At 63.8% G+C, this 26,488-nt stretch overlaps 3 protein-coding genes across 6 annotated transcripts; 2 read left to right on the top strand and 1 right to left on the bottom strand.

Moving 5' to 3' along the window:
• Positions 1 to 605: 605 nt before the first annotated feature.
• Positions 606 to 11,825, top strand: FXR2 (FMR1 autosomal homolog 2). The gene is made up of 16 exons (XM_038386181.2): positions 606 to 736; positions 4,190 to 4,283; positions 4,375 to 4,446; positions 6,118 to 6,266; positions 6,787 to 6,880; positions 7,231 to 7,347; positions 7,645 to 7,815; positions 7,912 to 7,990; positions 8,532 to 8,641; positions 8,739 to 8,825; positions 9,592 to 9,805; positions 10,023 to 10,202; positions 10,466 to 10,666; positions 10,813 to 10,908; positions 11,228 to 11,334; positions 11,445 to 11,825. Exons 3-16 carry the CDS (start codon positions 4,432 to 4,434, stop codon positions 11,523 to 11,525), a joined length of 1,701 nt encoding a protein of 566 aa, XP_038242109.1. The 5' UTR covers positions 606 to 736; positions 4,190 to 4,283; positions 4,375 to 4,431; the 3' UTR covers positions 11,526 to 11,825.
• A 1,356-nt stretch (positions 11,826 to 13,181) lies between these two features.
• Positions 13,182 to 15,702, top strand: SOX15 (SRY-box transcription factor 15). Its single transcript, XM_038386231.1, has 2 exons — positions 13,182 to 13,656; positions 15,070 to 15,702. The coding sequence occupies exons 1-2, from the start codon at positions 13,217 to 13,219 to the stop codon at positions 15,254 to 15,256; spliced, it is 627 nt and encodes a 208-aa protein (XP_038242159.1). The 5' UTR covers positions 13,182 to 13,216; the 3' UTR covers positions 15,257 to 15,702.
• A 369-nt stretch (positions 15,703 to 16,071) lies between these two features.
• On the bottom strand, positions 16,072 to 20,570 carry MPDU1 (mannose-P-dolichol utilization defect 1). Of its 4 annotated transcripts, XM_038386201.2 has the most exons (7): positions 20,151 to 20,549; positions 19,046 to 19,111; positions 18,676 to 18,808; positions 17,989 to 18,074; positions 17,752 to 17,870; positions 17,243 to 17,353; positions 16,434 to 16,993 (listed from the first exon to the last, which is right to left on the bottom strand). In XM_038386201.2, the coding sequence occupies exons 1-7, from the start codon at positions 20,452 to 20,454 to the stop codon at positions 16,865 to 16,867; spliced, it is 948 nt and encodes a 315-aa protein (XP_038242129.1). In that variant the 5' UTR covers positions 20,455 to 20,549; the 3' UTR covers positions 16,434 to 16,864. The 4 variants fall into 4 exon arrangements, with proteins under 4 accessions (XP_038242130.1, XP_038242129.1, XP_038242127.1 ...); XM_038386199.2 differs by lacking the exon at positions 17,989 to 18,074 and having other exon boundaries at positions 16,475 to 16,993; positions 20,151 to 20,547; XM_038386205.2 differs by lacking the exon at positions 17,243 to 17,353 and having other exon boundaries at positions 16,720 to 16,993; positions 20,151 to 20,552.
• Between the last annotated feature and the right edge of the window lie 5,918 nt (positions 20,571 to 26,488).

Genomic DNA, 26,488 nt, shown 5'->3' with positions numbered 1-26,488 from the left:
CAGGCTCTCTGCAGACTCAGACAGCCTTGCTGAGTCAGTTATCCGTGGGGCAGTTCACCCTTCTCAGAGCTATGGTTTCAGGCAATGTCACTGTGTCCGTTATACTCAGGTCACATTTTCAGATGTTTCTTCACAACCGTGAAAGCTAGAAACATAATTTAAAAAAAAAAAAAAAAAATCCTAGATGCTACTAAAATCACTTGACTCCAGGAACCAGGGCTCTGGACACACGGTTGTAGTGCTGCGATCTTAATTCTGCATGTGTGTGGTGGGTGGCTGGCTGAAGATACAGCAGATTCTGCTTATTAGCAACCCCTTGGTTGCCAGCAGAAAGCTGCAATTATCCACCAATCCCTGCTCCCTGCCACTGCCCTGCTCACAGCTTCCCCACCCGGCCCGCAGACCTTTCCCTCCAGTGTAGTCCCTGTGTGCAGGCAGGTTTGCAGGGCTGGACCTCGGTACTTTCTTGGACTGCAGCCTCGCAAACCTGTCCGTGGTTGGGTCCCTTTCTTCCTAGAAAGCCTTCCCATTGCTTCCAAATCCCATTAACATCAAAGTCAACGGGGCGGGATTGGTTCCCAGCATAATGAAGTCGTTAACCCGATGTTAATATCCGGGTTTGCTGTCAGACAGAATCTACTGTCCTCAGGATCTCTCACGCTTCTTCTGTTCTCCCTCTGCAGGGTTTCGTGAAAGATGTGCATGAAGACTCAGTCACGATATCCTTCGAGAACAAGTAAGTATCCGCCGGAGACCCCGTGCGGTCCTTGGCCTAGCCTCTGTTTGTCCTTGTTCCGAGCTTGGGCGGTTTGGCGAGTCTGGCCTAATTGCTCCTGTAGGGGTGAAATCTGAGAGACCCCTCAGATGGATGTTTTCAAACAGAGGCCATTACATTCGCAGCTCCCAATCCTACCTAACTCTGCATCTCCTCTGAAAAAATCGTGGCCTTTGTCAACCGCTTTCAGTGGCTGCTAACTTCTTCTTAAAATGGTTAGGCCCACAGCCAAGTTGGTGGTGGACCCGGGGATAGAACCCAGGTGTCCTGGCCTCCCCAGTCCCTTCCTGAGGCTACCCATTAGACCCCCAAGCGCCTTTCAGATTTGAGGCTATCGTCCAGGGTGTCTGACTCCTGACAACCGCTCTAACCTGCTAGATCCTGCTGCCACTTCCCCTAAACGGCAGGCTGGAGGTATCAAATCATCTATTAAGATCGTTAGCAGGACAGGTGTGCACTTGACTTCGGTGCACTGCTTATGGGGCAAGCTGTTGCTTTCGGTTCCAAGGCCGTGGTGCAAGTGAATGGATTGTAAATTTCAATCCTACGTCGTTCCGTGGTAGGAGGGTTGTTGGCGTGCGGCTGTAGGGCCGATGGGCACCTCACGCAACCCTGGTGGAGCCGATGCAGGGAGATATCAGGGTGGAAATGCTGGAATGCCACAGTCCCTGCTTCAGAGCCCTAAATAAAGCTACTGCACTCAAGGTATCTGACACAGGGGCCTTGAGGCCCAGCATAACTAGCAGGCTGCCGCTTTTCCAAATTTAGTTCCTGCTGTTCTTTGTGGCATGTGAATGAAACTGACTCACTCTGAATAAGCCAGCCGCCCGCCCCCGGGAATGCCTCTAGATTGGCAGCTGTCACTCTACAGCATGGCAGGATTATGTGGATCGATGCTAGGGCGGAGATCTCAGGGCTGCGTTGGGCTCAGCGCCATCTGTACAGGTACCGAGCCGCTGCCTGTGGCTGCCCTGTTAAATGTTTCTCTTTCCAACTGGCCGGGTTCCTTCAGTGATGGTAGTTTGGCGTTTGTTTCCCCCGGCGGCAGCGAATGGCAGGAAGCAGCATCTGTAGGAGCGTGCTTGTTTGCAAACCTCTCGGTGCCTCGTGGGAAAGAAAAGGCAGAAGGCCCGATTTTTAAAACTCTGCCCTCCTCATGCAGGCATATCAGAGCCCTTAAATGCAGCTTGGTAGATAGCTGAGAATACAGATGGCACGGCAGACAGGCCAATCCGGAGAAGCAGTCACTTCTGGGATGTGCCATCTGTTCAAACAGGGATCCCTTGCCCAGCACTGAGATGCGGCCACTTCTGGGGTGGAAAGTGGCATTTAACAGCCACGGGGTAGGGCAGGAAGCAACGAATGTTCTCCACCCCAAACTGTGCAGGGGCAGTTGGTGTTTAAACAGTCCGATTGTTCCGTTTCTGTCTAGTTTGCCCAGCATGTGGTTCTTTAGCCAGGGACCTGAAATGTTTCTGAACCGGTAGCAGGCTAAATGGAGTTTACATCAACTTGTGCCACAAACAAACGGCTTTAAACGCAGTTCCAGGCTCCAGCTGCCTCTCTCAGCCGATGTATAAGTAAAAGGCACTGGTCCCTCTGCTGCTTCTGAGCGGTGGATTTCTCTCTCTCAACAAAAAGAAAAGGAGTACTTGTGGCACCTTAGAGACTAACAAATTTATTAGAGTAGAAGCTTTCGTGAGCTACAGCTCACTTCCAGAGTAGCAGCTGTGTTAGTCTGTATTCGCAAAAAGAAAAGGAGTACTTGTGGCACCTTAGAGACTAACAAATTTATTTGAGCATTTGTTAGCCTCTTTCAACAGCTGATCCCAGGCAAGCGACCTTTCCACCTTTTAAAGCTTCGAAGCACTGCTTGTTGGATTGAACCTAGCTGCCCTGGATTGGGCAGGTGCAGGGTTTTCCTTCAATTTCTGCGCTTGCCTAGCTGATTTGGGGGCATTGTGTTCGCTCTGGGGCTCTATTTCGGATCGACCAGTGAAAATTAGTAATGCTGGAGGACTGCCAGCTAGAGCAGCGGCCGGTGCTTCAGGAGACACACTCCGCGATAGCTCAGCTGTCCATAGTTAGGCTCGGTGGTGTAATTAACCATGCAAATCCCAGTGTAAGTAACCTGCTCACACTTAGATGGTGAGATTACGGCACTGTCGCAGGTTCCTAGAGCTGCACGCTGGCTCCCACTGCTTCTTGGCTGTGATTCTGTCTAAGCTGGGGGCGGGGGGAATGAGCTGCATAGATCCACTGAACGTAGAGGTCACTCCATTCCTCAAATACCTCGCTTGGCTGCAGTGCCCGTATGGGGTTTCTAGCAGCATTGCTGAGCAGGTGAAATTTCCCTGCCAAGACAGCTGTAGCTTCCCCGCCTCCCAACAGCTGTTCACGTCTGCAGGTCTCTGGTTTCCCAATCCCAAATACACACACGCATTGCTCTGACCGGGGGCCCCAACCTGAGTCAAGCCAGGCCCGGGGGTTCAAGCCCTATTGTTTGGAAGCGCAGATGCAACCTCAGGCTGGGAGTCCATCAAAAATATCCCGCAAGCCGACTTTTTGTCCTGCGGGCAATCAAGTTTGTGGACAGTCACGCTGCACCATGGACAAAGTGGCCATGTTTTGGGATGACACTGGGACAGTATAGATGCTGGAACCCCAGGTCGGAACAGTTCCTAGCCGGGGGGTTACAAATGAGGGTAGGCAGCACCAGCCCTGAGGACACAGGGTCAGAGTAGCGAGAAGCTGAAACGTCTTGTGCCTAAGATACATGGTGGCGTTCAAAGTGTCTGCTTCCTCTCCATCCGAAAGATGCTGACTGAGTCACAAAAAGCCCTGGGCATAAATTAATCATTAAAACAAACAGTGAGGCGAAAATCCCTCCTTGGCCGGAGAGCCAAAGCAGCGAAAAGTTAAGCTGGGTTAGCAGAAGGGAAAGTTTATCCCCACCTGGTGTTCAGTGCACAAAATCCATCTAGTGGCCGCGTGGCGGTTGTCATATTGCAGTAGCATCTCAGATTCGCAGACTGGGACCTGCTGTACGAACACAGATCGAAAAGAGCTTAAGATTTATGTAGACAGCGATCCCAAAATTGCTGGGATGAGGGTGGAAAAGCTGGTTATAAAGCACTGGACTGGCACCCGGGGAGATAAGTTCGTTTCCATCAGTCATAGACTCCGGGGTCTTCTCCTCACTTTCCAGAAGGGGGAACAATCCTTTCTTTGTCTACATAGATGTAAACTCTCCAAGGCAGGGACTGTCTCTGGCTGTGTGGGTGCCCGGGGCCCGGTGCTATCTCTTCAGCGTGATCAGGAACACACACCCGTCTCGCTGTGTGTCCTGTCTTATTCCCAACCTGCGGTGCCACCTACAGGCGAATCCGATCTCGATCTTATGTCTCCTAACAGCTGGCAGCCGGAGCGGCAGATCCCCTTCGGTGACGTACGGCTTCCCCCGCCCGTGGACTACAATAAAGAGATTACAGAAGGGGACGAAGTGGAGGTAGGAGGGGTGCTTTTTGGGTGGGGAGGGGTGCCACCATAAGCCCGCTATCCTCACTGGTTTCCCTGCTGACCTATACCCATCTCTCTAGGTTTATTCCCGAGCCAATGAGCACGAACCGTGCGGCTGGTGGCTGGCGAGGGTCCGGATGATGAAAGGAGATGTAAGTTTCTGGGGATTTTTCGGCCCCCTCCTCACATCCCCGATCACTGGCATCTATCCCAGAATCCTTTGTGCCAGGTCCCGGTGCTTCATGGGATTGGTGTCAGGGGCAAGGTTCTAATTAAGATCGGATCTGGTTCAACCAGAAGGAGCAGGCCTGGCTTACGCAGGAGGTAGAGATTAGAGGAGCACAGCGGTGCCCTCCAGCCTGAAGATCCGTGAAGACTCCGACGTCCCTCTAGGGCAGGGGTGAGCAAACTACGGCCAGTGGACCAGATCTGGCCCACCCGCCGTTTTAAGCCAGCCCTCAAGCTCCCGCTGGGGATCAGGGTCTGGGGCTTGCCCTGCTCCGGCGCTCCAGCTGGGGAGCAGGGTCAGGGGCCACTCCACACAGCTCCCAGAAGCAGCGACATGGTCCCCGCTCTGGCTCCTATGTGTAGGGGCAGCCAGGGGGTTCTGCTCTGCATGCTGTCCCTGCCCCAAGCGCCGCCCCCGCAGCTCCCATTGTCCAGGAACTGTGGCCAATGGGAGTTGCAGGGGCGGCGCTTGCGGATGGGGCAGCGTGCAGAGCTGCCTGACTGCGGCTCCACATAGGAGCCGCAGCGGGGACATGGCTGCTGCTTCTGGGAGCCGCTTGAGGTAAGTGCCTCCTTGAGCCTCTCCCTGTGCCCCTGCCCCAGCCCTGATTCCCCTCCTGCCCTCCAAATGCCTTGGTCCCAGCCTGGATCACCCTCTTGCACCCCAAACCTCTCATCCCCAGCCCCACCCCAGAGCCTGCACCCCCAACTGGAGCCCTCACCCCCCTGCCCCAGCCCTGATCCCCCTTCCACCTTCCGAACCCCTCGATCCCAGCCTGGAGCACCCTCCTGCACCCCAAACTCCTCACCCCAGCCCCACCCCAGAGCCTGCACCCCCAGCCAGTCTGCACCGCAAACCCCTGCCCCCCTCTCACCTTCTGAACCCCTCAGTCCCAGTCCGGAACACTCTCCTGCACCCCAGAGCCTGCACCCCCAACCAGAGCCCTCACCCCCTCTTGCACCCCAATCCCAGTTGTGTGAGCATTCATGGCCTGCCATACAATTTCTATTCCCAGATGTGGCTCTCAGGCCAAAAAGTTTGCCCACCCCAGCGTAGTCTATAAAAGCAGTAGAAACAAGTCATTGTCTGTATGAAAGTTTAGTTTGTGCTGACTTGGCTAATGCCTGTTGTAAAACTAGGCAAATCTCTAGATGAGTTGACGTAACCCCTGGAAAACCTCTGCGTACCCCCACAATCTTTGGTGCAACCGACTAGATCTTTGTAACCTACTCTGATGCCCAAGCAGAAGTCAGAACCCAGCAGGGGTAACTGGAGCGTAAAATCAGCCCCCTTCCTGACCTCTAATTCCGATGGATCTGAATCGTGTGGGGTTTTTTAATCCCTTAGTCTTTAGTGGTCACTGGTCTAATTCTTAGCAAGAGTCACAGAGGGACTGGATAAGTGCTTGGCCTCAATCCTATCCAGTGGCAGTGAGGTCCACAGGCTAATTCCATCTGAAAACGAAACGCTGAGCACGGTTCCCCCTCCCCCCCCCCGGCTGCATCGGAATGGCACAGCCCATCTTGGGACGTGCGGTCAGCTCTCTCCTCCCCACCCCAAATTCCTGGCTCTCACCCGATCTCTCCCTCCTCAGTTTTACGTCATCGAATACGCAGCGTGCGATGCCACCTACAACGAAATCGTCACGCTGGAGCGGCTCCGGCCCGTCAACCCCAACAAAGTGGCCACCAAATCTAGCTTCTTCAAATACACCATCGCTGTGCCGGAAGACCTCAAGGAAGCGTGAGTGAGACGGGGATCCTGGGGAGGGGGAGCTACATGGCCTTGGACAAAAGAAAAGCTGCTAGCTTGGCTTTTCCTCCATGAGGAAGGGGCCAGCGACCAGGGCTGTGGTCTGCCCAGTCTCTAGCATGAGTTAGAGCAGCCCAGAGGCTCCTCTAACTTGGGGCATGTCTGTGTGGGGAAATAGACCGGCATTATTCTACTGTCGTTATGCCCGTGAATAAGCTGTACTGGGCCCTGGGAGGAGGAGAACCCGTATCGCTGCACGTTCCACACCCCCGATCTGCCCCCGACGCAGCAGCTGGGAGCCAGGCCTCCCGTCTGGCAATCCAGGGTGCCCGCTACTTTCTTCCAACCAGCGTCTCAATCCCTCCTGGGAAAGGAAAGTCCACTAATCCAGTTCTGGAGCTTGGCGATCTGGGTTCTATTCCCGGCTTTGCCACAGACTAGACAGATCTTTTTGGGGGGTGTCCCACTGCCCCCGGTCTCTGCTCCGCTCACCCGTCCCCTCTCCGCTCAGGTGCTCCAATGAAAATGTGCATAAAGAATTCAAGAAGGCGGTGGGGGCAAACTGCATCTTCCTGAGCGTAGCCAGCAGCGAGCTCTTCATCCTGGTGAGCGAGGCATCAGGGGATAGCGATGGGGGGGGCTCGTCGGAGATCAGCCGCAGCAGGGTGAACCCGCTGCTCCGGGCTGGTTCGGAGGATCCTCTTTCCAGCTGGCTTATCTTGCCCACACCATTCTTGGGGTCAGGAGGGAATTGGCAGGAACCCCCGGTTGGGGGGAGGGGTTCTCCTTGGTCCTGCTGTGACCATCTTAGCAGGTCTGACCTGGTCACTGCAGCTCCTGTAACCAGGGCTGGCTAGCCACCCGAGATTCCTGCTGTCCCCCAGTAGTTCTGGAGGGGGGCGGGGGGCAGCCTGCCCGATCTCTGACCCCGCTGTCTTCTGCCCCCCCCCTCCAGTCGACGAACGAATCCACGGTAAAGCGGGCGTCGCTGCTGGGCGACATGCACCTGCGTAGCATCCGCACCAAGCTCATGCTGATGTCACGGAATGAGGAAGCCAACAAGCACCTAGAGGTGAGGAACCCAGGCGGCCGGGTGGCGGCCCTCGCGTGCCGGGGGGGTTGGCGCCGCGGGCCAGCGGGCCTCTGGCTTTCTCTCCACCCGGGTGGGCGCCAGGGGAGGGGAATAGGTGGCTGTACAGGGCCCGCCTAGGGCTTCCCTATTGATACTGGGTTGGATTGCCCAGCCGGTCACCTGACCTGTCTCCATGGGGGCGGGGGGGTCATGTGACACCGGAGCCAGGGGTCGGCGCTCCCCCCGGCCGCTCCGTTGACTCCCCGCTCTGCGTCCCAGCGCTCTTTCTCTCCCCAGACGAGTAAGCAGCTGGCCTCGGCGTTCCAGGAGGAGTTCACCGTCCGCGAAGACCTGATGGGGCTGGCCATCGGCACCCACGGCGCCAACATCCAGCAGGCCAGGAAGGTGCCAGGCGTCACCGCCATCGAGCTGGACGAGGAGACCTGCACCTTCCGCATCTACGGGGAGGTGAGGGCCGGGGGGGGCTGGGGGCTGGGAGCCAGGACTCCTGGTTTCTCCCCCCAGCTCCAGGACACTGACTTGACCATTGTCTCCTCCCCGCAGACTCCCGAGGCATGTAAGCAGGCCCGGAGCTACCTGGAGTTCTCTGAAGACTCGGTTCAAGTCCCGAGAAACCTGGTCGGTAGGTGTCACGAATGCGACCGTGCTCTGTCGTGACCCTCCAGGGGCCCGGCGTTCCTGGGGCATCCCCTGGAGAATAGGGGTGACTTTCCTCCTAATGGGGAGCCGGACATGTAACCACGGCCCCACCTCGGCACCATGCTGGAGTGGGCCCTCAGAGGGAAGTGGGCTCCGAGTGAGAGTGACCACGTGTGCCCTAACCGGCGGAGGGCACCCGATGTCCGTTGGAGTCCGGGGGGCCCCCCTGCGGTCACCAACACAACGTCCTGTAAAGGCTCGAATGAAAACCCGGTGTCACACCGGTGGGCGGAGCACCCCAGGGGAGTTGTGTACGTGCTAAAAATGACGTTCTGAGTCTGTCGTTAAACAGCTTGCTCGGAAGTCGGGGGTCTGGGAAAATCCCTTCTGCCGGAGGGCGGGGGGCTCTTGTGGGTGTGTCTCACCCTGGGAGGTGGTTAGCTCAGGTCAAAGTGGGGCACCCTGTCGCTTTGGGAGCTGGGGTCTCTGTGGGGCTCACCTCTCCGCTTGCCCCGCCCCGGCAGGCAAAGTGATCGGGAAGAATGGCAAAGTGATCCAAGAGATCGTGGACAAGTCCGGGGTCGTGCGGGTGCGGGTGGAAGGGGACAACGACAAAAAAAACCCCCGAGAGGAGGTAAGCGGGGGCGGATCAGAGTGGTGGGTGGCTGGTGGCGGCGTGGGGGGGGACACGGGGGGACGGCCGTGCTGTGATTGGGTGTCCTCTCGCCTAGGGAATGGTCCCGTTCATCTTCGTCGGGACACGGGAGAATATCAGCAACGCGCAGGCACTCCTGGAATATCACCTCGCCTACCTGCAGGTAAATCCGGCGCTGCCGAGAACGGGCCTAGGAACCGGATTGCTCCGCGGGTAGGGCACCCGCCTGAGCATCGGCCAGGGACCCCCGAATTGGGGGCGTGTGCTGCGAGCGGGGTCGATGCGGGTGTCGCGCGTGCCTGTCCGTTAATCGGGTCCATTGCTTCCTGTGCCAGCCCCCAGGTTTCTGCACACAAGCGAGTGCGTTTGCTTATTGGTTCCTACCCTTCCCCCTCAGGGCTGTGGGTGGTCGCAACTGGCTTTTGTTCCCCCTCCTGTTCTGAAGCTGCACTTCGGAAACCCGGCCCCCCAGCAAGCTGCCCCGAGGCTGCATGGGTGGTATTGCTATTTGGTATCCCTGCTCTGGGGTGCAGTCACGAATTGGTCCCCCCTGCTTTCAGACACAGGTGTAGCCGTTAATGGGTTCCTGCCCTGCACCGGTGCAGTTGCTAATTGGTCCCCCCCTGCAGTGCAGTCACTAATTGGTTTCCCTGCCTGCTGGTCCAGTCCTGTATAGGTGCAGTCATTAATTGCTTCCTCTGCCCTGCATGGGTGCCTTTGCTAATTGGTTCCCCCTTGCAGTGCAGTCACTAATTGGTCCCCCCTGCCAGCCCTTTATAGGTGCAGCCATTAATTGGTCCCCTGCCCCAAGGCTGCCTGGGTGCAGTTGTTAATCGGCCCCCCTTGCAGTGCAGTCACTAATTGGTTCCCCCTGCCAGCCCTGCATGGGCACTGCAGCTAATTGGTTCCCCTTCTCGCCCCGGCCCCAGGAGGTGGAGCAGCTGCGCCTGGAGCGGCTGCAGATCGACGAGCAGCTGCGGCAGATCGGCATGGGTTTCCGCCCCCTCTCCAGCCGGGCAGACAAGGAGCGGGGCGGCTACGCCACGGACGACAGCACCTCCTCCTCCCTGCACGGCACGCGGACGTACGGGGGCAGCTACGGCGGGCGAGGCCGCGGGCGCCGGGGGCCCAACTCCGGCTACGGTAACCTGCCCCACGGCGCCTTGGCCAAAATCTCCCCTTCTTCGCGGCAGGGGCGGGTTGCTGGCTGGGCCACGCCCCAGAGGTGGCTGCATTTCAGCAAGACTGTACAGCGCTTGTGTATCCTGCCCCTCCTACAGCTTTGGGGATCCCCCCCCAGTGGGGACTGTCCCCAGCAACAGCAGCTCACACGCCTCTCCCCCCGGATCTGTCCTGCCAGGTACGAACTCAGACCTGTCCAACGCCTCGGAGACCGAGTCAGAGAAGAGAGACGACGGCGAGCGAGACCCGCGCCCCGAGGACAGCCGGAGGCGCCCGGGAGTGGGGCGAGGACGGGGTCCTAACCCGGCACCCCGAGGCGGGGGAGGCAGCAAGTACAACAGTTCCTCTATCAGTTCAGGTGACTGGCTGTCGCTGTTAAATAGCGGCTGTGCCTCGCTCGCCCTAGAGGTGGCTGCATCTCAGGGCCGGGCGAGGGGTCCCTGTATAACCAGCTGCTGCGTCTTGCCCCAGAGGTGGCTGCATCTCAGTGGCATATAAACAGATGCCATGTTCCAGCAGCCTGACTCAGAATGAAGGGGGGTGGGGCTGGGATCCCGGACTCCTGGATTCTCTGTGCCCGCTTGGTGCTGAAGTCCTCTCTCCCCTCCCTCCACCCCGCAGTGCTCAAGGACCCGGACAGCAACCCCTACAGCCTGCTGGACAACACGGAGACCGACCAGACGGCCGACACCGACGCCAGCGAGTCGCAACCCGTCAGCAGCCGCCGCCGCCGCTCCCGCCGCCGCCGCACCGACGACGACGCCACCGTGATGGACGGCGCTGCTGAGTCCGACAGCATGTCCGTCAATGAGAACGGCGTGGGTGAGCGGGGGCTGGGAGCCAGGACGCCTGGGTTCTCTCCCCAGGGCGGGGGGGCTGGGAGCCAGGACGCCTGGGTTCTCTCCCCGGCGCGGGGCGGGGAGCCAGGACGCCTGGGTTCACCCCATCTCTGCTCCCTGCTTTCCCAGAGGACGAATCGAAGCCTCAGAGACGCAACCGGAGCCGCCGCCGCCGTAACCGCGGTAACCGCATGGACGGCTCCATCAGCCGGGACCGGCAGCCAGGTACGGGGGTACGGCGGGGGGCTCGCGAGGGTCTGCTACACCCCTGAATGCCACTGGGGGGCAGGAGCAGCGCTGGGAACCCTTCCTGCGCCGGGGGCTGCCACCGGGCCCCATTTGCGGGACGGATCGGGGGCGTGGCCAGAACTCCCAGCCCCCTGAGCCTGCTCCGGTTTAGCCCGGCGGCCAGCGTAACCCCGCTCCGGGCTCGCCGGACTCCCGGGGCCCGGCCCGCCCCCCCGTTGGCGTTCTGTCCCGGCCGTGCTCGCGTCGTGGGGGCCGGCAGCCGTCCGAAACCCAGCGCCCGCTCCCTCCTCCCCAGTGACCGTGGCTGATTACATCTCCCGGGCCGACTCCCAGAGCCGCCAGCGGGCCCCGCAGAAGGAGCCCCGGGAAAAATCCACGGAAGACGACACACTGAGACAAAAGGTAGGGGCGGAGCCGCCTGGGGGGGCGGAGCCAGCAGCGGGCGGAGCCTGTCTGGCTGTGGGCGGGGCTTATTCCTAGCCCCTCCTGAGGCCTCCTCCCTCCCCCTGCAGGCAGAGCCAGCCGGCAAGGTGGCCAACGGGCCGTCGGAGAACGGCGAGGAGCCGGCCGCCATGGTGAACGGGCTGTCGTAAGCTCCGCGCCGGGAGAGCCGCGTCCGCCGCTTCCTCCCCAACTGACCCCAGTCCGCCCTGCTTGCGTCATCGTTAAACACACACCCACTGAGCTCTCGCTAACGAACCATTTATTCAACGATCAATAACTCCTCTAGTGCTTGTCGGAAGCTTGCCAAAGATAGCCAAGCTCGTACGGCTCGTTTGGCTCCAACCAATCAAGAGACAGGAAACCGTATTTTCTTGCTGGGGGGCAGGGGCACGCTCCCCCCCCCCCCTCTGGGCAAGGGGCCTCGACAGTAAAAATTAATTCTCTCTTAATTGTGTGTCCGTTTTTGACGACTCCCTTCGAGCCAGGAAACGAAAACCGGCCGCAGGTCGAAACCGGAGCGGGGTTTCTTTGTGCCTTCTGAGCGCGTGTCGCTTCCCTTCCTTTTTCGTTCGGTTCTCCCCCCCTTCCGCCTAGGTCGCTCGGGCAACGATTTTGGCTGGGGGGCGTGGTGCCTGAGGCTGTGCCGTTTATCCCCCCCCCCTTTAAAAAAAAAAAAAAACAACAACCCGGAAGGTACCACGGGTGTGGAGCGGGGGGTGAATTTTTGTTTCCAGGCAATATAAAAACAGCAGGTATTTTTTTTTTTTTCCCCTATGCTGTGGCAGATGGGGGGGGGGGAAAGACGGTAGAGCTGGCCCCCACACCAGTGTCGCATGGCCGGGAGGGACACGGGGGGGGCAAAATCGAGCTGTGACGGTTGAGACTATTTATTTTTCACTGTACAGTATTTAAAAGAGAATAAAGAACCAAACTCGTAAGCAACAGCTGCTGTGTCTTCCCCTCCCTGCCCCCTGAAAATGTGGCCAGGGGGGCAGAAAATCACCCCCCCCATAAACCCGCTCTCCCCCCCCCCCCCGCAGAGATTGTCAATAAAGCCACCGCAAAGAACAGATGTCGGTTCTGCGCCCTTCACTTGCGGCGTGGGGATGGACAGGAACCCCTGGGGGCATCTAGTCAGGCCCTAGTTGGTGCCCCCCCCCCCTTCAACCCTCCCCCAATTCAGCCTCATTAGCTGGTTCAATTGGCCGGGGCAGGTGGGTTTTCTGGCCAGCAGGGGAAGCTGCGGGTTCCTTCCCTCAGTGAGTTCCCTGCTCTTCCCCCCCCCCCCCAGAGTTGGGGGGCGGCAGGTGTCAGAGGACAAGCTCAGCACCAGCCCAGGGGGAGCCTAGGGTGTCCCTGGGGGGCAGGATTCCTTGGTTTTCCCCCCCAGCAGGGGCCTGGAGTAAGTCCTGAGAGACCAACAGGAGCACGTGTAATTCCGAGACTGGCCACAGGGGGGAGATGTCGCACTAGGCAGGGGCCTGGGGGGAGGGAGGGAACAATCATGTCGCAGCTGGGGGGCTTTAACCCCCCCGTTAGTCATGGGGAGGGGCTAGTCCTTAGAGGGGGTAAAGCAAGGAGCCAGGACGCCTGGGTTCTCTCCCCAGCTCTGGGATGGGAGCGGGGCCCGGTGGGTTAGAGCTGGGGGGGCTGGAAGCCAGGACTCCTGGGTCCTCTCCCCTGCTCTGGGAGGGGCGGGGGGGGTCAGGATATCTGTGTGGGGAGGAGGCAGGCGGTGGGGGGCGGGGCCACCCTGCTGGGCTGGCTGTGGGCTGACCCCCCCCCCATGGGCGGGGCCCCGGCTGGGCTATATCTTGCTCCCCTGGGCGGGCGGCTGCAGATGGGGCCGGGCATGGCCGAGGGGCAGGGCGCGGCGGGGGCCCCCCTGGACAAGGTGAAGCGCCCCATGAACGCCTTCATGGTGTGGTCCAGCGGGCAGCGCCGGCGCCTGGCGCAGGAGCACCCCAAAATGCACAACTCGGAGATCTCCAAGCGCCTGGGGGCCGCCTGGCGCCGGCTGGGCGAGGCCGAGAAACGCCCCTTCGTGGAGGAAGCCAAGCGCCTCCGCGCCCGCCACCTGCGGGACTATCCCGACTACAAGTACCGGCCCCGCCGCAAGGGCCGGGCCCCTGCCAAGGAGCCGCCGGGGGACCACCCACCGCTCCCCCAGCTGCCCGCTGCCCGGCCCTGGGGCTACGGTGAGCCCCTGGGCTACCAGCCGCCCCGCTACCCGCCGGGCTCGGCCGGCACCGGCTACGGGAACGCAGCCGGAGGGTACAGGTGGGTCCCGCCCGCGCCTCCTGTCCCCCGTCCCCTCAGCTGAACAGGGGCCCCCCCCAGCTGTGCCCCCTTAGTGGGGAAATTGGGGGGTATTAGCAACGGCAAGGGGGGGGAGCTGGTATGTTCCCTCTTTCCCCCAGCCAGGGCTGGTTGAAATTAGGGGGTCTGCATATAAATATCCCTGGAGCTGGCCGGGCGAGGGGTCCCTGGGTCACCAGCCGTCCTGCCCCAGAGGTGGGCGCATCTCAGCGCCGGGCGCAGCAGGGGAACATACACCAGGTTCGGGGGCTGGTTGGGACCCCATGGGCCGAAGCCCCAGAATTTGCATGTTAACTGTTGTTAACGAGGTGAGTCAGTGTCAGCTGCTGAGTGATGCCCAGGGCATGATAGGGCACCAGCTGCTTGGTATGTGAACCCCGGAGTCCGGGCTCCCAGCCCCTCCGCTCATACCCACCGGCCCCCACTCCCCTCCCAGAGCCGGGGAGAGAACCCAGGAGTCCTGGCTCCCAGCCGCCCCCGCTCTGACCCACCGGCCCCCACTCCCAGGACCTGGGTACAGGTCCTGCCTCCCCCATGTGCCAGGATACTACTGCCCCTCCTCCCCCCCAGGACTTTGGGTCCCTGCCAGGGGCAGGGTGCGGCTGGCAGCTGGGCAGCACCCGCCCTGCGGCTGGCATTGGGTCATGACCCAGCCAGGCCACGTCCAATCCCTGGCCTGGCTCTGCAGGGCGGGGGCGTGGGTGTGCCTCTGGGTGTGGGATCCAGTGCCCATGGGAGGGGAAACTGAGGCACAAGGGGGAGAAGCCAGGAATCCTGACTCCCAGCATCCCCTGCTCTAACTGCTCCATTGCCCACTAAAGGAGAAGGGGAGTCAGGCAGCCAGGACTCCGGGGTTCTCCGGAGGGGGAGCAGGGGCTAGTGCTTAGAGCAGGCGGGGGCCAGGACACCTGGGTTCCATCCCCGGCCGCAGGAGGGGAGGGCAGGCCGGGGCAGGCCACGGGGGAGCCGCTCACGCCCAGAACCGGATTAACAGGCCACTTGAGGAATGCGGCCCGGCTCACCCAGCCCTGGGGGGGGGACTCTTCCTGCAGCTGTGGGGGCAGGGCTGGCACACACACACACGCCCCCCCCCCGCCGCCGGGCCCTCCCCATGACATGGCCCAGAGCTGGGAGAGAACCCAGGTGTCCTGGCTCCCAGCCCTCTGGGTGCGGGGTGTGGGCTGGTGGTCAGAGCAGGGGGGACTAGGAGCCAGGACGCCTGGGTACTCTCCCGGCTCTGTGAGGGGAGCGGGGGGCTGGTGGATCAGAGCAGGGGGGGCTGGGAGCCAGGACTCCTGGGTTCTCTCCCCCGCCTTCATTCTGAAGCTGTAATTATGCAGCTCGTTAACCCCTCTTCTCCCCCACCCCCCGCAGCGGCCTGTCCTACGGCCCCCCGACCCCGACGCCCTACAAGCAAGACCCCGCGCCCCACCCCGGGGTGCTGCCGGCCGACTTCCGCGACATGATGGCCGCCTACGGCCTGCAGGCCTGCGACGTGGGCGAGGGCTTCCCGCAGCTGCCCTACGAGCCCCCCGGGCCAGCGCCGCTGATGCCCCTCTAGCCCGCGGGGGGCTGGGACCGAGGGGGGGGCAGCTTTTTATACGGAAAGAAGAAAAATGTGGAGGAGGAACAAAGTTTTGGGGGGACTCCATGGGGGTTACCCAGTGACTCCAGCCCCAGCAGGGGGGACTGGGGGGGCAGGGTGGAGGCTCTCTTCCCCCCCACCCCCAGCACCCCATCTCCCCCTCACACACACACATTAAAGCCACCCCCTCTGTTAACTCTTTGCTAGCTTCTCCCACCCCCTAATAAATCAGGTCCCCGAGCACTGGCACTAGAAAGAGGGGGAGGTAGTGAGGGGCTGAAAAAGGGGGTGCATGTGGTAGGGACAGCCCAGAGAAGTGGGGGGGCTTGCACCCCCCCAGAAAAGGCACTGGGGCGCTGTCTCTGTTAAGGTAGTTTGACAACATATTTTGTAAAGAGAATAAACCTGGTTCCTGGACGCGCCCCCCGACCCCGGAGCGTTACTGGGGGGAGGCGGGGGGCAAAGGAGACATGAGATGTTCTGTGGGGGGCAGGAAACAGATCGACAACCCCCCAGCAGGGTTTGACCCCACCCCCAAGAGCAAGAAAAACTTAAAGGAGGAAATGAAAATGCCCCAGCCTCCTGCCAGGCCAGCCCTGCCCCCCCAGCCCTTCCGGTGCTCCCCACTCCTGACCCGCAGCCCCCTGCCAGCCAAGCCCTGCCCCCCCAGCCCTTCCGGTGCTCCCCACTCCTGACCCGCAGCCCCCTGCCAGCCAAGCCCTGCCCCCACAGCCCTGCAGGTGCCCCCCACTCCGGACCCACAGCCCCCTGCCAGCCCAGTCCTGCCCCTCCAGCTCCGCCGGTGACCCCAGCTCCCGACCCGCAGCCCCCACGGTTCCCAGCTACTCCGAGAGGAGCTAAAGAGTTAACCCCCTATGTGCCAGGGAATGGGGGGGTGGGAGGCGATGGCGCCGTTGCCCCAGTAACTGTCTTCTCTCCCGGCTACAACACCAGCGCCTGCCATCACCCCACCCAGTTGCCACGGTAACCAGGGAAGGGCCCGGGCCCCCGCCTGTTCTGACACGAAGGGGTGAATCACCCAGGGAAAGCTGCCCGGAGGGGGGCAGTAGAAGGGGGAGCCCAGGGCTCAGCCAGCCCCCCACTCCCCTCCCAGAGCCAGGGAGAGAACCCAGGCATCCGGCCCCCACTCCCCTCCCAGAACCCGTGCCCGGTTCCCAGCGGGGGTGGGGGGGAGGGCAGGGAAGCAGAATGGTGGTGAGTAATTGGCCCGATTAGCACTGAGCTCGTTAGGTGCAAGGGGGGGCAGGGGAGGAGGGGTTGGGAGTTTCCATGCCTGCCCCCCCTCCATTCCAATTCCACCCTCTGTCCTTCCCTGCCCCTGCAGCAGGGAGTCCCAGAAATCCCCCCCATATGGGCAAAGCCAGGAGCTCATGGCAAATCAGTGTTTAATTAGAGACCTACCCCCCCCCCAGCTTCCCCCTCCCTGCCGGAGCCCAGCTGGGGAGACGGGGGTTACTCCGGGCTGAGGGAGGGCAGGGCTGAGTGGGTGCCCCTGACCCACACCTCGATATGGCTCAGATGGCAGTGAGGGGCCATGGTCAGAGTCTGGGGGTCCGTCCCCCCCTATTCCCGCTTCTTCCTGGCCTCCATGCTGGCCGGCACGTGCCAATAATACAGGAGCTGGCCCGCGATGACGCCGTTGCAGATGGAGGAGACCACGTAGGTCAGAGCCATCAGGGGGTCGCCCGTCTCCTGGAGGGGGACAAACGGACAGGGGTGAGGGTGGACAGGGGGGCGGGGAATGGGGCGTGGGGCCTGTCCCCTCTTGGGGAGGCCAGCTCCCACCCAGCCCCAGGGCAGGGACTGGCTGGCTCAGGAGGGTGGGGAATGGGGCGTGGGGCCTGTCCCCTCTGGGGATCCCCTCTGCCCAGGAGCATGCCCAGAGGGATAGTGGGAGGGAAAGCCCCCCCCCTATGCCCCCCCGGGGGGAGGCTGTGGTACCTGTACGGAGGTGAAGATCCGGGCCAGCGAGCCGCCGAAGAGGAGAAAGACGGTGACGGCCGACAGCTGCCCCGTGTGCCCGTTGCGGTAGTTGGTAGCCGCTTGTAGTAGCTGAGTGGGGGGGGGAGGAGACGAGACCCCCCCCAGATAAGCAGCTTGGACAGATTGGCCCCCCCATCCCCGCCATGAGCCTCCCATGCCGAGCCGCTTGTAGGCCGGGAGTAGCCAAGCCCCACGACCACCCACCTTTGGCGGAGGTAAAGGGCTGGTTTGACACCCTCGACGGAATAAGTCCTGCTGGGGGGGGGGGCAGCCCCCATAAAACTCACACAGCCCCCCACCACTAGTGTGACCCCTGAGCCAAAGTCCCCTGCATGCAGGGTCAGATGGGAGCCGGCGCCTCCTAGACGGGACAGGCCCCGTGCCCCATTCCCCACCCCCCTGAGCCCGCCAGTCCCCCCTGGGGCCGGAGGGGAGCCAGCGCCTCCTAGAGGGGGCAGGCCCCTTACCCGGCTGATGACGATGGCGGGCACATTGGTGGCTTGCAGGAGGGTGACCACGGCCTGGGGGGTGAGGGGGGAGAGCAGCAGGCAGAGCAGAGCAAAATACAGCAACAGGAAGGAGATACCTGCAGGGGGGCGGAGGGGGAGAGACAGGAGAGGGTTAAACCCCCCCCACGCAGGGATCCCCCTCTCCAAGCCCTCCCCACACCCTGTACCCTGTGCGGGGGGACGCGCCCCACTCACCCTGTGCTGTGCGTCCCCCGAAGTGCTGGGCCAGGAAACCGATAGTGACCGTTTGGAGCATGAGGAAGAGCGCCTCGCCCCAAGCGCTGCAGGGGGGAGAAAACAGGGGGTCCGGCCCGCCCTAAAAACCCTGCCCTCCTGCCCAGCCAGCCCCCTGCCCTGGGGCCGCGAGGGAGCCAGCACCCCCAAAAGGGGAAAGGCCCTCTGATAGAGCACCCCTAGTTAGAGTTCCAGAGCCAGGGAGAGAACCCAGGAGTCCTGGCTCCCAGCTCCCACAGCTCTGACCCATCAGCCCCCACTCCACTCCCAGAGCCGGGGAGAGAACCCCAGAGTCCTGGCCCCCAGCCCCCCCCGCTCTAACCCACCAGCCCCCACTCCCCTCCCAGCGCCGGGGAGAGAACCCAGGAGTCCGGGCTCCCAGTCCCCCCTGCTCTAACCCACCAGCCCCCACTCCCCTCCCAGCGCCGGGGAGAGAACCCAGGAGTCCTAGCTCCCAGCCCCCCCCGCTCTAACCCACCAGCCCCCACTCCCCTCCCAGCGCCGGGGAGAGAACCCAGGAGTCCTAGCTCCCAGCAGGGCTCTCCCACCCCAGGGCTGACCTGGCCTGACCCCGCAGGGGCTGGGGCGGGCGGTGCTCATGGGGCCGGGGCTCCCCCTGGTGGCAAGGGGGGGCAGGCGCAGCCTCACCTGAAGGGGAAACCATTGGCCATGCTGTAGACCATGGTGCCCGTGAGGGCCAGCAGCTCCAGCAGGATAGAGTGGAAACTGAGCCCCACGGCGCTCTTCGCCCCCAGGATCTTAAACACCTGGGGCAGCTTCACTGCAGGGAGATGGGGCACACGTCAGGGCCGGGGGCAGCCCCCCATCGGCATGGAACGGAGGGGTCTCTCGTCATCCTCCCAGAGGGGACAGGCCCCTGCCCCATTCCCCGCCCCCCGAGCCAGCCAGTCCCTGCCCTGGGGCCGGGTGGGAGCCGGCACCCCACCAGAAGGGACAGGCCCCTGCCCCATTCCCCACCCAGACAGAGAGCAGGGGATGCAAGGAGCCGGATCCGTACCCATCAGCGACCCCGCAACGATGGCGATTCCCAGCCCTTTGCTGATCAGGATCTTCAGGCAGGGAACTGGACGAGGGAAGGAAATGGAGAGGGAGAAAGGGGGGGTGGGGAGGGTCAATACAAATATGGGGCAGCAGCACGTCCCGTCCCACCCCCCTACCCCCTCACATCCTCCCCAGCTGGGTTCCCAGGGCTGGTACTTCACTGGCCCCCAACCCTAAGGCCTCTTTGGGTGCCCTTAGCATCCTGCCCCCTTTGCCCTTCCCCAGCAGCCCCAATCCCCCACCCCCCACTCCGGCATCTGCAGCCCCTCTGGATATCCCGGGTACCCCACCCCCTGTGACCGGGTCCCCATGCTGATCCTATCGGTCCCCATCCCTCAGACTGCCCCCCCATGGGCCAGTCTCCCCCAATGTCATGTGTTTCTGAGCATCCCTACCCCCCCGGCCCTCGGCGTTATGGCCCCCCTGCACCCTCTGGGTACCCTTGGTTCCCTGTGTCCTGGCCCCCCCCAGCTCCCCATCCTGCCCCATGGGCCCCCCCCGCCCCTCTGCTCGCCCCCTTCCCTCACGGCCTTGGCCCTCTGGGTGTGCCTGGCTCCCTCCCCCTGAATTCCCTCCTTGGCCCCCCATGGTAGCTCCTGCCCTGCCCCACTGACCCCCCACCGTACCCCACTGCGCCCTACCCAACCCCCACTGCTCCCCCAGGCCCCCCCTTCCCCATTAGCCCCCGCCCCACCGACTCCCAACCGACCCCCACCCCCCCTTACCCCTGCCCCCCCTTGACCCCCAACCAACCCCCACTGCCCCTCCATTGTAGTCCCCCCAGAAGTGGGAAGACGGCTGAGGCCGAGATGTGTCATCGCAGGGGACTGAGCTGACAATGGGGGTCACCCCTCCCGCAGGAACCCCCCTTCTGGGAGCACTTCCGCCCCGCACCGTCATGGCGCCGGCACGCCTCACCGGGCACTTCCGCCCCGCACCGTCATGGCGGCCTCTCGCGGCACTTCCGCCCCGCAGCCATGGAGCGCCGGAGGGCGGGCGCCTGGCGTTGCCATGGCGGCCGGGGGGGGTGTGGCCCCGGTGCGGGAGGGGCGGGCGCTCACCGTGCAGCAGGTTGAAGCGCAGGAACAGCTCGTCGTAGCAGCGCTCGGGAAGCAGGTGCGGGACCAGCAGCCCCTGCAGCGCCGCCGCCGCCATTTTGGGAAATGGCCGCACGCCCACACCGGCTCGGCCGGCGCTTCCGCCTCCATGTGGCCGCGGTGTCTGCGGCGCAGGCGCGGAGGCGCCGGCGGAGCCACTCGCTGCGCAGGCGCCTCCCCCCCCCCACACTGCTTGTGCGCATGCGCCCACACTCCCGCCGCAGATTTCCTCCCTCCGCCGTCGCCTCTTTCGCTCTCTTCGGCGCATGCGTAGCGGGGGGGCAGAGGAAAGGGGCAGCCTGGCATGCGCCGCTCTGAGTGGGCGCGCATGCGCGCTGTCCCTCAACAGCTCCCCCTCCGTCCTCCTCGCGCATGCGCTCTCTCCCCCCCTCGTATCAGGTCCACCTCACGCACGCGCCCTCCCCCCACCATCCCTCCCCGCGCAGGCGCCCTCCCTCCCTTTGTGCTCCCCGCGCAGGCGCCCTCCCTTCCCACGCCCGGCTGCCCTTCCCGCGCATGCGCCCTACAGCCCCTTTCTCCCCCTCCCCCCCTCGCGCCCCTCCCCCCCCCCACTCCCGGCCTTGACCAAACTTTGGCCAACCCAAGATGGCCGCCCCGGCCCCGCCATCTTGCCCGCTCCCCGCCCTGAGCCGGGGGGCCGTGGCCCTCTGCCTGCTCTACTACCTGCGGCTGCAGCGGGGCCGCCGCCTGCGGGAGGCCGCCCGGCGCCACCGGGCCGCCCGCCACCGCCGGGCCCGGGCCCGCTGGGGCCGCCGCTTCGCCCTGCTCTGGCGGGCGGGGACCCCGGCGTCCGGGCCCTGCCCCCGCCCCGCCTGCCCGCCGCTCCTGCCCCGCCCGGGCCCGGCCCCGGCCCCGGCCCCGGCCCCGGCCCGGGAGCGGCGGCTCTGGAGCAAGGCCCGCAGCTCGGCCTTCTGGGACACGGTGCGGGCCAAGGCCTTCGGGCCCGGCGAGTGGGCCGAGAACTTCCGCCTGGCGCCGGCCACCTTCGACTACCTCTGCGGGCGGCTGCGGGGGGCCATCCAGCGGCGCGACACCAACATGCGCCGGGCCATCCCCGCCGAGGTCCGCCTGGCCATGACCCTCTGGCGGCTCGGGGCCTGCACCGAGTACCGGGCCGTGGAGCAGCAGTTCGGCGTCTCCCGCTCCACCGTCTGCAAGATCCTGCGGGACGTCTGCGAGGCCGTGGTGGCCATCCTCACCCCGGCCTACGTGGCCGCCCCCGCCGGGCCCCGGGCCGCCGGCTTCCCCGCCCCGCCGCAGCTGGCCGGCGTGCTGGGGGCCCTGCATGTCCCCATCCGGGCCCCCAACGAGAACGCCGCCGGGTACTTCAACCGCCGGGGCTGGCACTCGGTGGTGCTGCAGGCCGCCGTCGACGCCCGCGGCTGCTTCTGGGACGTCAACGTCGGCTGCCCCGGGAGGCAGACCGACGCCCAGGTGCTGCGGGCCTCCGAGCTCTACCAGCGCGCCCAGCGCGGGGAGCTCTTCCCCGGGGCGGCCCGGGACGTGGGAGGCGTCCAGGTGCCCGTCTACTTGCTGGGCGGCCCGTCCTACCCGCTCCTGCCCTGGCTGATGAGGCCTTACCGGGGCAGGGAGCTGACGCCGGCCCAGAGGCGTTTTAACGAGTACGCCGCCGCCGCCCGCACCGTGGTGGGGGTGGCGTTCGGGCGCCTCAGGGGTCGCTGGCGCTGCCTCCAGAAACGCAACGACACTGACGTCTCTTTCCTGCCCACCCTGATCGCCGCCTGCTCCACCCTCCACAACGTCTGCGAGATGCACGGCGACGTCTTCCAGCCCCGCTGGATGGTGGAGGAAGAGGAAGAGGAGGAGGAAGATCCCATCGAAGACGGGGAGGGAGAGGAGGGCACCGCGGCCGAGATCCGTGAGGCGCTGGCTCTGACCCTGCGGGACTGACGGATAGAACCCAGGAGTCCTGGCTCCCAGCCCCATCCCTGCTCTATCCCACCAGCCCCCACTCCCCTCCCAGAGCCGGGGAGAGAACCCAGGAGTCCTGCCTCCCACCCCCCCCCCCCCGCTCTAACCCACCAGCCCCCACTCCCCTCCCAGAGCTGGGGAGAGAACCCAGGAGTCCTGCCTCCCAGCCTCCCCTGCTCTAACCCACCAGCCCCCACTCCCCTCCCAGAGCTGGGGAGAGAACCCAGGAGTCCTGCCTCCCCCCCCCCCGCTGTAACTCACCAGCCCCCATTCCCCTCCCAGAGCCGAGGAGAGAACCCAGGAGTCCTGCCTCCCAGCCCCCCCTGTTCTCACCCACCAGCCCCCATTCCCCTCCCAGAGCCGAGGAGAGAACCCAGGAGTCCTGCCTCCCACCCCCCACCCCCCACTGTAACTCACCAGCCCCCATTCCCCTCCCAGAGCCGAGGAGAGAACCCAGGAGTCCTGCCTCCCGGCCCCCCCTGTTTTCACCCACCAGCCCCCACTCCCCTCCCAGGGCCGGGGAGAGAACCCAGGTGTCCTGCCTCCCAACCCCCTGATTAATCTGCTGAATGTTTATTCCCTTCCTCCCCACCCCCCGGAATCCCCTCTCCTGGGGGCAGGGGTAGGGAGGTAGTGAAGTGAGGGAGCCATGCGGGAGTGTGGGTAGGGGCTGGGTGTCAGAACTGGGGTGGTGGCAGGGATTTGGGAATTTGAAACCAGGCTGGGCAAGGGGCAGTTGAAGTGGGAGGGGGGTCATGGGGGCGGAGTATTGGGAGGAACCGAGGAACCGGATGCCTGGGTTCTCTGTAGCCGCAATAAACAAAAACTTCAACCCAAAGAAGCCGTAGTGTAATTGTCTGCCAACATCTGGCCCCTCTCTCTGTCCCCCTCCTGCCCCATAGCTGCCCGGTCAGCCCCAACCTGGCTGACTCAGCTGCTCTGTCTGTCCAGCTGGCCGGCCTTACGGATGGACAGACGGACAGCAAGGAGGACATGCAGGCAGGGGTGTGTCTATCTGTCCAGCCAGTCTACCCACCCAGAGGTGGCTGCATCTCAGCGCCGGGCGCGGGGTCCCTGTGTCACCATCTGCCTTGCCCCAGAGGACGTGACCTGAGGGGGGGCTGCCCCTGTCCCCGCCACCCCAATGATGTAAGCAGCCCCGTGACACCCCCATTTCCCCTTAGGAGCTGGGTGGGGCCGTTCCCACCCGTGGCTGAGTCAGTGGGTCAGGCTGGGCCCCCCATGGGGGCCAGGATATAGCCAGACTGCCGGGGTACCTCCCCATGCCAGCACTGCAGCGTGGCCCCGGGGCCAGCCCTGCTTGTGGGGGAGAGCTCCCCTTCCTGAGCCCCACCCCCAGAAGCACCCCAGTCCTTGTCCTATACTTGTGAAACATAACTGTTGGCTTTTAATCAGCCCCCGCCCCAGAGGTGGCCGCATCCAGCGCCGGGCGAGAGGTCCCCGGGTCACCAGCCGCCCCGCCCCAGAGGTGGCTGCATCCAGCGCCGGGCGAGGGGTCCCCGGGTCACCAGCCACCCCGCCCCAGAGGTGGCCGCATCCAGCGCCGGGCGAGGGGTCCCCGGGTCACCAGCTGCCCCGCCCCAGAGGTGGCCGCATCCAGTGCCGGGCGAGGGGTCCCCGGGTCACCAGCCACCCTGCCCCAGAGGTGGCCGCATCCAGCGCCGGGCGAGGGATCCCCGGGTCACCAGCTGCCCCGCCCCAGAGGTGGCCGCATCCAGTGCCGGGCGAGCCCACTGGGACGCTGGCAGGAGCCGGGGCACGAGCCGTAACTGAGACGTCCTCGTATTCACCAACAACCCCCCCCATCCGGCCCAAATTTATTTAATCAGTAAAATAAAATACATGGATCTTGGACCTTCTTCCTCACCCCATTCCCTGCCCTACCGAGCCAGCCAGGCCCCACCGTGGGACCGGAGGGGAGCCGGCACCTCCTAGAGGGGACAGGCCCCATCCCCGCTGCCCCCACTGTCCCCACTGCCCCCTGTCCCGGCCCCTCAGATGGTCTGGTAGCCGCCCCGGGACCGGTGCCGGCCCAGCACGTAGGCGATGACGATGATCAGGATCAGGACCAGCAGAACCACCCCGATGATGGTGGGCACCACCATGCTGTGCCGATCCTCTGGGCACTGCTCGGCTGCAAGAGAGGAGGGGCAGGGGTGAGACCGGGGGGTGGGGGGCAGAGGGAGATGAGAGGGGAAAGGGGGGGGCAGGGCTTGGATCGGGGGAAATAGGGGGCAAGGGGAGATGAGAGGGATATGGGAGGCAAGGGGAGATGAGAGAGGTATGGGGGAGCAGGGCTTGGATCGGGGAAATGGGGGATAGGGGAGATGAGGGGTACAGGGGAGCAGGGCTTTGTTTGGGGAAATGGGGGGGCAGGGGAGATGAGGGGTACAGGGGAGCAGGGCTTGGATCGGGGAAATGGGGGGCAGGGGAGATGAGAGGGGTATGGGGGAGCAGGGCTTGGATCGGGGAAATGGGGGGGCAGGGGAGATGAGAGGGGTATGGGCGAGCAGGGCTTGGATCAGGGAAATGGGGGGGCAGGGGAGATGAGAGGGGTACGGGCGAGCAGGGCTTGGATCGGGGAAATGGGGGGGCAGGGGAGATGAGAGGGGTATGGGGGAGCAGGGCTTGGATCGGGGAAATGGGGGGGAAGGGCAGATGAGGGGTACAGGGGAGCAGGGCTTTGTTTGGGGAAATGGGGGGGCAGGGGAGATGAGGGGGACAGGGGAGCAGGGCTTGGATCGGGGAAATGGGGGGCAGGGGAGATGAGAGGGGTATGGGGGAGCAGGGCTTGGATCGGGGAAATGGGGGGGTTGGGGAGATGAGGGGTACAGGGGAGCAGGGCTTTGTTTGGGGAAATGGGGGGCAGGGGAGATGAGGGGTACAGGGGAGCAGGGCTTGGATCGGGGAAATGGGGGGCAGGGGAGATGAGAGGGGTATGGGGGAGCAGGGCTTGGATCGGGGAAATGGGGGGGCAGGGGAGATGAGAGGTGTATGGGGGAGCTGGGCTTGGATCGGGAAATGGGGGGTCAGGGGAGATGAGAGGGGTATGGGGGAGCAGGGCTTGGATCGGGGAAATGGGGGGGCAGGGGAGATGAGAGGGGTATAGGGAAGCAGGGGAGATGAGAAGGCTATGGGGGCAGGGGAGATGAGAGGGCTACGGGGGGCAGGGGAGATGAGAGGGGTACAGGGGAGCAGGGGAGATGAGAGGGGTACGGGGGAGCAGGGGAGATGAGAAGGCTATGGGGGCAGGGGAGATGAGAGGGGTACGGGGGAGCAGGGGAGATGAGAGGGCTACGGGGGCAAGGGGAGATGAGAGGGGTACGGGGGAGCAGGGGAGATGAGAGGGGTACGGGGGCAGGGGAGATGAGAGGGGTATGGGGGAGCAGGGCTTGGATCGGGGAAATGGGGGCAGGAGAGATGAGAGGGGTACAGGGGTTCACCGCTTAGATCGGGGAAATGGGGGGCAAGGGGAGATGAGGGGTATGGGGGAGAAGGGCTTGGTTCGGGGAAATGGGGGAGCAGGGGAGATGAGAGGCCTACGGGGGGCAGGGGAGATGAGGGTACAGGGGAGCAGGAGAGATGAAGGGTACGAGGGCAGGGGAGATGAGGGGTACAGGGGGGCAGGGGAGATGAGAGGCGTACGGGGGCTGGGAGATGAGGGGTATGGGGGCACGGGAGATGAGGGGTACAGGGGGGGCAGGGAAGATGAGAGGGGCGCGGGCGAGCAGGGCTTGGATCGGGGAAACGGGGGCAGGGGAGATGAGGGGTATGGGGGAGCAGGGCTTGGTTCGGGGAAATGGGGGAGCAGGGGAGATGAGGGGTACAGGGGAGCAGGAGAGATGAAGGGTACGGGGGCAGGGGAGATGAGGGGTACAGGGGGGCAGGGGAGATGAGAGGCGTACGGGGGCTGGGAGATGAGGGGTACAGGGGGGCAGGGGAGATGAGAGGGGTGCGGGGGCCGGGAGATGAGGGGTACGGGGGCAGGGGAGATGAGGGGTACAGTGGGGCAGGGGAGATGAGAGGCGTACGGGGGCAGGGGAGATGAGAGGGGCGCGGGGGAGCAGGGCTTGGATCGGGGAAACGGGGGCAGGGGAGACGAGCTGTTTCTGGGGGAGCAGGGGAGACGAGAGGTTTCTGGGGCAGGGCAGACGAGAGGCTTCTGGGGGGCAGGGGAGACGAGCGGTTTCTGGGGGCAGGGAGACGAGAGGCTTCTGGGGGGCAGGGGAGACGAGCGGTTTCTGGGGGCAGGGGAGACGAGAGGCTTCTGGGGGGCAGGGGAGACGAGGGATACAGGGGGGCAGGGAGACGAGCGGTTTCTGGGGGCC

Source organism: Dermochelys coriacea, chromosome 28 (assembly GCF_009764565.3).
Source record: "Dermochelys coriacea isolate rDerCor1 chromosome 28, rDerCor1.pri.v4, whole genome shotgun sequence".
NCBI classification, from domain to species: Eukaryota; Metazoa; Chordata; order Testudines; family Dermochelyidae; genus Dermochelys; species Dermochelys coriacea.
This window is presented reverse-complemented; position numbering and strand designations above follow the sequence as displayed.